Source organism: Dipodomys ordii, unplaced genomic scaffold (genome assembly GCF_000151885.1).
Source record: "Dipodomys ordii isolate 6190 unplaced genomic scaffold, Dord_2.0 Scaffold220, whole genome shotgun sequence".
NCBI lineage: Eukaryota > Metazoa > Chordata > Mammalia > Rodentia > Heteromyidae > Dipodomys > Dipodomys ordii.
Genome location: NW_012267436.1, coordinates 1,095,751 through 1,108,480, shown reverse-complemented (window position 1 = coordinate 1,108,480; position 12,730 = coordinate 1,095,751). Strand labels below are relative to the sequence as shown.

The 12,730-nt window shown below is 34.4% G+C and overlaps 1 protein-coding gene across 1 annotated transcript in view; it reads left to right on the top strand.

Annotated features, from left to right (window-relative positions):
• Exoc6b (exocyst complex component 6B) overlaps positions 1 to 12,730 on the top strand; it is a 546,892-nt gene that overhangs the window by 242,004 nt on the left and 292,158 nt on the right. Inside the window, exon 9 of the mRNA XM_013035762.1 lies at positions 5,979 to 6,082. Coding sequence (XP_012891216.1) covers positions 5,979 to 6,082 — 104 coding nt within the window. The remainder of the gene's footprint in view (positions 1 to 5,978; positions 6,083 to 12,730) is intronic.

The following is a 12,730-nucleotide window of genomic DNA, read 5'->3' as shown; positions in this document are numbered from 1 at the left end:
ATCTCAACCTTTTGAGTAGCTAGGATTACAAATACGAGCCATTGTTGCCCAGCTCAAGGTACTTTTGAACTAAATAATATACTTCTATATAATGCCTGGATGTAAGAGGAAGTCTCAAAATTAATATAATTATATGCTAAGTGGAGTGAAAATAAGTTTTGGGGACACAGGCAATATTAAGAATTAAATTTATAGCATTAATTATTTAGATAAAAAGAAAGAAAAACCTATTAATACTGTAAGCTCTTAATGTAGGAACCTATACTCCCAAGGTAAAGTAATTCCAAAGCAAGCAGAATAAAAGGAATAATGGTAAGTGCAGAAATCAATTAAAAGCAGAAAGCTCTGTAGAAAATCAGTAAAAGAAATGTTTTTCTGTTGGAAGATTTATAAAATGGACAAACATTTCAAATGACTGGCAAAGAAAAGAAAAAAATACTAGGAATAAAACTAGCTATTACTACAGAATGTATAACTATCAAAAGTATGATAAGAATTTTTGAATAATTCTGCATAGATAAATCTGAAGGTCTATAAAACATTGATGAAGTTTTTTGAAAAACTATCACAATTCATCTAAATATGACATTGATAATTTAAATAGCCCCATGATCACAGAGAAATGAAAATAATAATTTTATAAATCATTATTATGATAGTTTCTAATAATCCAGGCTCAGATAGTTTCACTGAAAATTCTAGAAAATATTAATTTTATATAATCTCTTACATAAAATAGAAGTAATGAGAATACTACCTAATTTCTTTTATGAAGCTAGTAGAAACCTGAACACAAAAATGACAGTGTGAAGAGAAAAGCACAGACTAACATCCTTCATAAATGATGTAAAATTTCTTAGCAAAATATTAGGTAGTGCTCAATATCTAAGGAGAATATATGACAAAACAAAGTTATTTCATGATATCATTTGTGAAAACTGAAGTGATCATATTCATTTACAGAGTATTTGACAAAATCTAAAGCATGTTCATATTTTAAAACAGTAATACCTATGGGTTCTGGCCCTTTCCTATAATCCCAGGACTTCCTATATTCCTAGTACTTGGAGGCTGAGGCAAGAGGATCATGAATTTGAGGCCAGCAACTACACAGGGAATTCATTGCTATTCTTAGCTATTTAGCAAAACTCTGTCTAAAAATACCAGAGGCTGAGGATGATGGTTTTGTAGTAGACCACTTGACTTGCATGCACAAGGCCCCATTCCTGTAAATAACACAAAACCAAGGAGAACAAAACTTCCTCAACTGGGTTAAGAGCATATGCAGAAACTTGTATCTGACTTTATACATAGACATGAAAAATTTCTTATAAGGTCAGGAACAAAGCAAACATCTGCTGTTACCACTCTTTTTAATCTTTTAAACAATAGGGATTTATTTCTCATTGTTCTAGAGGCTTGAATTCAATAGAAGAAAGCTTCCAGCAATCTTCTCCATAGTGGAAAGAGAAAACTGTTCTTTTCAACATTGTGTGACACTAATTGCTTTCATGTAGGTGCTACTGTCATGACCTAATCGCATTCCCACAGCCCTTTCTCCTAATACCAACACATTGGAGAATGTTTTGTTGTGAAATTTGAAGGGAATGGAAATATTTAGGCCATAGAAATCATATGCCATTTAGTCCTGTAGTTGAATAAGTTTAGGAATAGCTGATTGAGATCTTATTTCTATTTATTTTATGTGTGTGTGTGTTTAGTTGTGCAAAGGAGTTACCTTTGAACACAGCAGTTACCACTCTCAATCAGTGTACTGCAAGGAATTCTATCCAGAGCAACAAGACAAAGGACAAATAAATTGACAAAGAAGAGAAGACTGTAGCTGTTTCTGTTTTCAACTTTGTTCTAACTTGAAAAACCCAAAGAACCAAAGAAAAAATAGCTAATATTCATGACTATAACAAGGTGGAAGAATGAACTTATAGATACCAAAATTAGAAGAAATTCATTAAGATTTTTGTGGTAAAGTCAAGATTCTTCTAAAATTTGTAAGGGAAAGCAAAAAATAAAATACTTCCTTGATTTCTCTCCTTGAAGTGAGAGAAATGAATCTAGGTAATAGCAAGTCTTATAAACTAACACTGATGAATGGTAATCTAATAAAATTTTTAGTACAAAATATTGTAGAAGAACAGTGTGTTTAAATATAGAACATAGTAATAAAGTTTTAAAAATCAAAATGTCTTATAAACCTACAGTTAGCAAGACTAATTGGTATTAATAGAGGGATAGGCATGTTAATCAATGGATGAGAATAGAGTGCAGAAATAGACCTGCAAAAAATTTGACAAAATAACAAAATCGATTGAGAAGTTGGCTTTGTGTTAAGTAAATATCCATAGACCACCCTCCACAAAAAGAAAAAGGAGATTTTGAGTTGTCACCTTTGTTATGAAAATTGTCGTTGTATTTTATATGAAGTACACTATGTAGTTAAATGTAGATCTATAAAACTTAGAAAAAAATAGGGAAAAGTTTTTACAGTCTATGCGTAATCAGAGAGTACTTAGATGGTAACCATAGAAGGAAAAGTTTATTAATTGGATTGCATCAGAATTTCACACTTGCACTGTGATAAAGATCTTTATGAAAACACATCAAGATAGAGTGAGAGAAACATTTCAAACCACACATCTAACAATGGAGTATAATGAGAATACATACCTTTTAAAACTGAGTGGTTAAAACGTCCCCAAGCAGTACAATGAGGAATTTAGCAAAACAAGTCTGGAGAAACAATTAGGCATATATACACCTGGCAAATAAGTAGATGAAATGATATTCAATATAATTCTGTATTCATTGGAGAAATCACATTAAAGCTACACTGAACTAAATGTATACACATTTCACAATAGTGACGTTGCAAAAGGCTAGCCCATGTTCTAGTGGCTTGTGAAATGTAGAATGCTATTAACCACGCATTTGGTAGTTTCCTAAAGACTAAGCATGTGTCTTCCATGTAACTTAGCAAAGTATTATTCCTGGCCAATTTATTTCAGAGAAATGAAAACTGAGGTGAGTAAATAAACAGTGAGATATTGGCAAATATAGAATCCTGAATGAATCTTCAGTGGTTTATATTGAGTGAAATAAAGGAACCTGAGAAGGTAACCTACTAAATAATTTCATTTTGTAATGTTCTTAAGCTGACAAAATTGTAGAAGTAGAGAGATTAGTGGTTATCAGTGCATCTTGATTCTTACAATATCTATATCCTGTATCATCTTATCCAGTACCTGTGATATTCAATACCATTTCCTAAATATACCATTGGTAAACTAGGTGAAAGGCACGTGAGATTTTTCTGTATTTTAGTTGACAATAGTATGTGGATGTTTAATTCTTTCTTTTCTTTTCTTTTTTTTTTTTTTGTTGGTCGTGGGGCTTGAACTCTGGGCCTGAGCGCTGTCCCTCAGCTCTTCAGCTCAAGGCTAGCTCTCTACCACTTGAGCTACAGTGCCACTTACGGTTTTCTTGTGGTTTTATTGGAGATTAGCATTTCATGAACTTTCCTGCCTGGGGCTGGCTTTGAACCGCAATCCTCAGATCTCAGTCTCCTGAGTAGTTAGGATTACAGGTGTGAGCCACCTGCTAATTCTTTCATAATAAATAATAGTAGATGATGCAGCAACGATTTTATCCCATTTTTGTTGTTTGTTTTTGTCTTATGTTATTATTTGTCAGGTGTAGACCTAATATTACTAGTTGTTTTAAAATATTCTGCCTGTTTTTCTGAATATCTAAATTGCAGTAAGTCAGAATAATTTATTCTTAGATTCTATTTTTTTGTTTCTGTACAGCATCTGTTATGGGGGCTGGAAATAGATTTGTTTATATAAAATTTCCCCAATCCTTACTTAAATATACAAAGATGGCTGTGTTTGTGTGTGTGTGTGTGCGCGCGCGTGTGTGCGTGTGTGCACACATGTGCTCACGCGAATTGAGTTCATTGGTATATGTGAGTTCATTTGTGTATGTGTGCATTTCTATTAGCTTATATGTGTGCATATGCATTTGTGTACCATACACATGTATATGGTAACTGTGACTTTGAACTGTAGAGAGGAACCATGTGTCTTTAATAAAATATTCACTGCATACATTTATGTACTATAAAAAATAACTTGTATAAGTCAGTTTATAAAGTATTTCAGCTGAACCTCTGATTTTTGTGTTTTTATAGCATTAAACTTCCTTGTATACATGGGAAGTCACTTAGAAGCTGTATGCCTAGAATGTTTTCTACAAAATGCTTACACTATTCCTTCCTCTAGGTCCCTATCTTTCATTCTGAGGACAACAATCTTTCATTGTCTGCATCAATTTGTAAGATGATGCATTATTTTTATTTATGTTTTTCAAAGCCACATTTCCCTATTAGCTCTTTAATCATTGTTCAGAGACCTATCCATTTTGGCAGCATGAAACAGATTGGAGAATTATCTGGGAAACTGAACTTTCAAATAGTGAAATGCCTTAGCTATTTAGAAGATTGTCAGTTCTAAGTTAGGTTCTAGGAAACATTCCTCAAAAATTGTCAGTATGAAATAGGGCATTTAATAGTAACTTTGGAAAGCTAGCAACTTGGGGAATAGTTCTTTGTAGAAAATGCAGAAAGTCCCAATTTTCTTAACTCTACTTAAAGGAATGACTGTCATTGTTTATCATGTGTAGGCAATTCTCTCAATAATTTTTGGTGTCTCTCATAGCTGGACAAGTAATTTGACTCACTTCCTTGTCACAATCCCTTAGTAGTCCCTGGTACGTTAGATATCACTGAATGGAGCAATGGAATTTGGGAGGTGTATATTTTAAATTATAGTTTTTTAGTACCATAATTTGTTTTTTAATTATGTTAAGAGTTAGGTTATGTTAAAATTTTCTTGTTAATGACTACAAATTTATTGAATTGCATTCTTTAAATAATCAGTGTAAAAGGTGCACAGATTATTTGGGGGTAATGTTTCTCTAACAAAAAGACACTTATCTTAAAAAGTGAAATTCAAATCTTTCCCTGATCAATTGCCCTAATCATAGAGGAAGTCTGCGTTTTTGTCCTAGCCAAGTAAGTAAGTTGTAATTTTAAACAGTTTGGTTTACTAAGCATGATTAAGACACCATTCCCTTTGAGGTTTACCCTTTCACTTTAAGGTACAACTGTTTATCATCTTGGGTCAAAGGTTATAAAAAGTAGTCATCAATTAAAGCTTTATTGCTTGTAATTGCTAATGCTATGAAAGGAGCCAGCTGAACTGGATCTGATAATAAAAGACTCTTTGTTAAAATATTTAATAAATTAACACTCTGTCTTGGAAGCGGGAAGCTAATTACAAAGGCCAAGATTGTTAATCATAATGTTTACTTTCTTCAAAAGCACAGACTCAACTGCTCCATAATCATTAGACATCAGATTTCTTTCTTGCTCTGATTTTCAATCCTACACACTGTGTCAGTCCCCGGAGGGGATGCTCTTCTGTAGTTCATGCTTGGGTATGGCAGGCGGAGGAAATGCCAAGACAAACACAGGTTATAGGGCCATCTTCAAAATAAACAGGACTCTGTTAGAACGTCAGACTGCCTCTGCTCTTTTCAAAAAAGGTCAGAAGTTTATGTAGATTCATTGTGGTAGGCTAATTGAGTGAAACTAAGAATTGGGGGCATTGGGAAGTAGTGATATTTTTTTATAATAAATTACTAGTTCAATTATTCTTCCCACAGATAGTTTATTCTTCAAAGTATTTTAACAATGTTGTGGTCCTTGAAATGCAGACACTTTGCACAGCTCTAATATGTAGGTACTGGGGCTGTATACATACCTCCATGACTCCCAAATGACCTTACAATGGGAACTCTGAATGGGTGTTTGCATCTGGGAATTGAATGTTTCTAGATTTAAGCAATAGGGGGCATCCTGGGATTGTTCTTTACACATGTTTCTGCATTCTGATCTTTAGGGCAGCTCTAATGAAAGAAAGTCCTGCTTTGGGCCTGCTGTGCAAATTAGCCATATGGTGAAGTGTGATATCCCGCTGAACATCATTATGGGGCCCTGTGAAAAGTACTACCCTTTACACATGGAAGCAAATTAAAATAGCCCTTTCAGTTTTTTCTTTTAAACTCTGAATAAACCTGTCTTCACTTGGGTACTGTGATAGTTAAAAGGTAGTTCCAGCTGCAGTCAGGGTGGTGAAATTACAGACTTCATCCAAGACCAAATGGAAATATTGCTTCCTGTAGGCAAAGCCGGAAGAACAATAGTGTGTGCTTCCCTTTTTCCATTGCCCTCCCTAGTTCTTTGTCTACATGTTCTCTACTTCACAATCTAAGGTTATTTTCTGCCTTGTGGTCAGTGAGAAGGACTCAGCACATTCTCCTATAGACCACATGCCAATCAATATCTGCCAGGAAAGAAGTACTATGAAGATCTGTTGAGCCAGATAATGGCATTATAAATACTTCATGGAGAGGATGTGAAGTTTGTCCTTTGTCTGTGTGTAGATGTATGGCCCTTATGCGGAAGCATCCTGATGTAAATTTTGTTTTTCTCTGCATAACAAGGCATGAAGATGCCACTAATGTTTAGAGATACAAGACTTAGTAATCCTATGGTGGATTCAGAGTGTGTGTGCTGTCCCTTCGGATCTTCGGGGATTGCTTTCAGGGCTGGTTGAAACCAGTCTGAATGCTTAGGTTCCCTACATAACAGGGCATAGAATTTGCATGTAATCTGCACACATCCTCCGTAATTTTAAATCATTTCTAGATTAGTTTTCAAGGAGTGAAATATTTTATAAGGGAGCACACTAAAAATTAAGTTACTCTCTTCAAGTGATGTGATTATGAATTTCTTTTATATTCTCTTTGCTCAATTACAGCTTACATATTTGACTTTTGTAATTAATACCTTAAAAGGAGAAAAAAGTCATGGGAGACAGCCACTAGCAAAAGATTAAAAATTTTTTTGTTCTTTAAAGGCCAGAGCTGGTGGCTCACATTTGAAATACTCAAAAGGCTGAGATCTGAAGACTATGGTTTGAAGCCAGCCAGGAAAGTCTGCATGAGACTCTATCTCTAATTAACTAGCAAAAAAGCTGGAAGTAGAACTATGACTCAATTGCTAGAGCACTAGCCTTGAGTAAAAAAGGTCAGAGGCAACGCCCAAGCCCTGAGTTCAAGACCCAGGACTGTCACCACATTATTTCAAGCATATTGTATAGTACATTTTAGGGTTGAGACTAATGATTAGACTTAGGATATGATCACTGACATTCTTAAGTTTATCATTGAAATGATATAACAATGCATATTCAAATAAAATACAAATTTGGTAAATAAAGTACCCAGTGAATTGAAAAAGAATATTTTTCTCTTGTTTAGGAGGTAAATAATAATATAATACCGGTGTGGTCATTTAGTTCTTATATAAATTTCTCTATACCTACATGATAAAAAGTTTTTTTGAGATATGTTTATTATAATACAGACAAGTTAAATAAAATATTTATTTTGCGAGGGATGTACACATTTAAGTCATCCTTAACTTTTACCAAAATGCATTAGCTGCATAAAAATATGAATGCTTGTAATATTGATAAATAAGACTGATAATTAACTTTTTGTTTCTGTTGGATGAGTTGAATAGATTAAAAAATCTGTTTTTTGAATGATATATCTGTTGCTGTGTTCTATGAACAAACTTTATAAGACAGAATGCACTGTATCCCTTTCCTTTTGTATGAAAAGACAGTTTCACATGGAAAAATAAAATTCTGGCTTGAACATGTAAGTCTGAATTGATGAATATGTGACTGAGTATCATAGTCCATTTATATTGTTATAACAACATAAATCACAGACTGCATAATTTATTTCTCATGGGTCTGGAACCTGGGTAGTGCAAGGTCCAGGCCATGGCAGGTTCAGTTGATGATGACCAAGGTTTTTTGTTTTTGTTTTGGCTACATGTTCCAGAGAAGAGTGCTGTGTTCTGTGGAGGCAACAGAGCTGTAAGGAGGCAAACCCACTCCTTCAAGCCCTTTTAGGATTTAATCCAATCTTTGAGGGCTCTTCTCTCATTTTTATGGTTACGCTTCAATATTTGCATTTTGAGGGACTCATTCTGATTACAACATTTGGGGATCTCTGTGGCTCATTGATTTTCCTTTCCAAATCTGCTAGAGTATGGGGCTAGAGGAAAAAGGTGCTGCTGGTAGCAGCACATACTCTAGGAAGTCACTGAGAACCTTGAGTTTGTGAATACTGAATCATTGCTAGAGGAAATGTATGGTTCGTTTCCTTTGAGTTTCTGGTCACATTTTCCATTAAGCAATTATGTGTTTATGTTTACAATATTTTATTTAATATATTGTTGACTTATTAACATGGAACTTAGCCAACAGGACTCTACTAAAGTTTGCAGCTCATGTAACACAGAATTTTTCTGTAAGTCACATCACAAACCTTTTCGAACTTAGGAGCACTGGGTAGCATTTTAGTGCTATAGTTGGGGTCTATTTTAAGTAGCAAAATCAACAAAAAGCACAAAAATGTAAAAAACGTGGTATTGGGTAGACTGAAAATGATACTTGTTTGCAGTGTGAAAACAAGCAAGGCAGAGGGTTGCCTTGCTTGACCTTAATTGGGAATGAGTATATTGGACAACTTAAAATTTTTGAAATTCTGCACATCTGTGAATGACTGAAAGAATGTTCAGTATTGATTTTAGAGTTACAAATAGCTGTTAGAAAGTAGACAAATTTGTAAATACAGTTTGTGAATAATGCAGATCAACTGTATATCTTTCCCTTGTGTTTCCTTTCTTATTAAATGATACCATAAAATCATTTACTCACATTAGCAACAGTACATATGCTTCTTTCCTTTCTATATCTTATGTCTATATTCCATCAGTTACCAGGAGGTAACTGTCTCAGTCTCATTGATACTTTTGAACCTAATTTTTTTCTTTCTGTATTCTGTTTGCTGTTTTATAATGTCTAAAATGTCCAAAACTCTTGTCCTTAGAACAGATGGCTAAATAATTTACAAAGTCTTTCAGTCTTATTATGATTATTCTTGTTATCCCTGTACTTCACACCCTGAAGTTTCATCAATGGGAATGTCTTTCTAATTCTAGAACATGTAAGATCTTTTTCCTTGGAATCTGTCTCTTCTAGGAGTGTTCTTTCCCTTTCTCTCTGCTCAGTTGATTCTTCTGACTTATTTTACGTTTAAGAGTTTAAATGCTATCTCTTTTTCCTGAAAAGATTTTCTGATGTCTGTTCAGTCAGTGAACACCTCCTCACCCACGGATCCTATACCAATCCATAGGATTTTGTAGCTCATTGTATTATAGTTATTCATTATAGTATATATTGCTGGTTTACTTATTAGTCTTTAATTCTTAAGTAAAATTGAATCTTAAATGATATTAAATTTGTTGAATTTGGTCTTAAGTGGTGAGTAAAACAAACTTTCATTGGCCTATTGTTTTATATTTATATCTTCAGCACTTTTTATTCTAATATTAATGATTGTGGGTGATTGAAGTCTAGCCTCTCTGTTTCATCTGTTTTTCTTTTTTTGTTTATTATTTATTTATTTTTTGTGCTGGTCCTGGCATTTGAACTCAGGGTCTACGCACTGTCTCTGAGCTTTGTTACTCAAAGCTAGTACTCTAATTTGAGCCACAGCTCCACCTCTAGGTTTTTGGTAATTAAATGCAGATAAGAGTCTCATGGACTTTCTTGCCTAGACTGGCTTTGAACTGTGATCCTCAGATCTCAGCCTCCTGAGTAGCTAGGCCCAACAGTGCCTGGCAATTACCCTGATCAAAATGTCTGCTTCTCAAATTCTGTCTTTATGCTTCTATTCTACAAAATTGGCAGAGGGACTAGAATAATCAAAGGTTAATTTATTTAGCAGACCCAAGGGAAAATCCAACTTGGTTTTGTAAATGTGGAAGCCAGACTTATTAGATAATTTTGTCCCTGCTTTTGTTTTTATTCTATAGAAGGAATACTTGAACAGCAAAACTATTTCCAGCTTAGAATTAAGGTTCATGACTTGGTTTTTATACTGAATTTTGACATATATTTTCTATCATTTACAACAACAACAACAAAAATAGTATCTTAAGGTCTAATTAGAAAGAAGACCTTCCCTAAACTCTCAGGTAAGTGTATCTTGGCTACAAACATGTTGAACATGTAATATCACACTATAATAATAAAGGTCCTTTAGGACTGTTAACCTTAAAATGAAAAGCCCTTCAGTGTGTACAGAATGTACTTGACATTTAATAATACCACTATGTTTTGAAATAGTGACAAGTGTGGAATATCTTTAACAAACCAAATAAAGGTTTCCATGTATTGCTTAAATAGAATCATTTACTTCCTCATTAATGTATGGGTGAAGAAAGACCTGAAAGACCTGTCCTACTATTTTGATTTCCTCTTATATGCAGAAAAATGTGTATACAATTATAATCTTTTTTTCTTTGCATTTTAAGACTTCTGTTTTTAAACTGCTCTAGGGCCTAACAATCCATGAACTATGGATAAAAGTCCAACATGCTGCTTGTGTTGTCAGGCTGACCTCTAAACTAAAACTGGTTTTACCTTTTTAAAACTTAAAAAGAATAATATTTTATGACAGGTGAAAATTAGATGAAATTTGAAATTCAGTTTCTACAAATAAGGTTTATTGGAACACAGCCATACTCACTCATTTTATATATTGTTGGCTTTTGCATCACAGCAACAGAGTAGACTAGCTGCCCACCAACCTAAAGTTTACTACACTTTACCAGTTCTTGAGATGTATTAGTGTGTTTGCATGATTTAGTACCTTAAGTCAATTTTCTCATTTGAAAGCCTGTTTAGTAATGTAACAAAGACTTCACTTGAAGTGAAGTGGAAGAAATTGAACTAGATTACTACATGAGCTAGATTCTGCTAGTGGTGGACAGTGCTTTCATTTTTATCATTAATTTCATTTTATAAGATAAATACTTGCAAAATGCTTATCATTTACCAGATAGACATTTCTCTGGCAGCTTAAGAAATCTTGTAAATCCTTAGAACAACCATATGAAGTTGCATCTCTACAAATGAGAAAACCACAGCACCAGTATAAGTGAAAGTTAAACAAATAGTGGGACTTAAATTAGTGGAAGGGAATTTATATACAGCTATTTTTTAGCAGTTATAAAGGACAAAGTCACAATTTGAATGTATTTGTTTGATTCCCAAACCCCAGTGCTTTTACCTCTGTGTTATGCTGTGTTTCCTTTTTGCTTATGAAGATCATTTAATCATAACCAGGGTATGCTATTTTACATTTTAGAGCTAGTATTAGTGTTGTACAGCTACTATACCAAAGCACTACAAACAACATGTCTTTAAAAAACAAATTAATGTGTCCCAGTTCTGGAGTTTTAGGGCTTTAACTCAGGGCCTAGAATTGGTCCCTTAGGTTTTTTTGCTCAAGGCTAGCATTCTACCATTTGAGCTACAACTTCACTTTCAGTGTTTGATGGTTAATTGGAGGTAAGAATCTCACCAACTTGCCTACCCAGGCTCACTTTGAACCAGGGTTACAAGATCTCAGCTTCCTGAGTAGCTATGATTATATAAGTATGAACCACTGGTACTCAGCTCTAGTTCTAGAGTCTTGAAATTCAAATTCAAGGTGCCAGAAAAACAATGCTCCCCTCAAAACTGAGTTGATTCCTTCTTTATCTCCTTGTGATTTGTCTTAGTGACTAGTAATCCTTGGTTTTCTTTGGCTTGCAGTCTCTGCCTCCATCATGTGGTCTTCTCCTTGTGTGTGTCTGTCCTTGAGTCTTTTTTTCTCCTCTTTTACTGAAGGATACAAGTGACACTGTATTAATGTACACCTGACACTAGGTAATTAGCCTGCAGTGGTGCTATTTTCATTGTAGGTTGCTTAACTCATGTGGGAAGAACATGAATTTTGGGGAGATATTTTGACTATAATGCTCTTGAGTTTTGAATTTATCAGCCTGATACTGTTCTCTGAGCGTCTTTCATACTGGTCTCATAAATCTTATTCTGTAGGCAGAATATGAAGGAATCTGTTTCTTGTTTTTGGAGTTTAGTTCTGTCCCAGACATCTAGAAAGATGGATCCCCCTTTGTTTGGCCCTTTCCTTATGATTCATTTGAAGCCTGGTTTTCATCCTGGCAATTTTCTTCTGGAGTATTCTACAATATTTTAAGGAAAATTTTCTGTTACAATAACCTATAGGATGGTTGTATGCCTTCATCTTTCTGAATTTGTGATAACTGATTCAGGATATAGCTTTGTGGAGCTAGTGATTAAGGTCTGATAATTTCATCACAAAGAATTTATATATCCTTCCTTATGATGTTTGTAATGTCCAGTAAGTGGTAGCAGTTATTTTTATTTTCTTTATTATTGTTATTATTATTAAAACAATGGATTTTTGTTTTTGCCAGTCCTGGAACTTGAACTCAGGGCCTGGGTACTGTTGCTGAACAACATTTGCTCAAGGCTAGCTATCTTGGGCCACAGTGTCGCTTCCAATTTATTCAGTGATTTGTTGGAATTAAGAGTCTTACCATCGGGCCTGGGAAGGTGGCTCAGTGGTAGAGCGCTTGCCTTGCATGCTCGAGGCCCTGGGTTCGATTCCTCAGCACCACATAAGCAAAAAGAAAAAA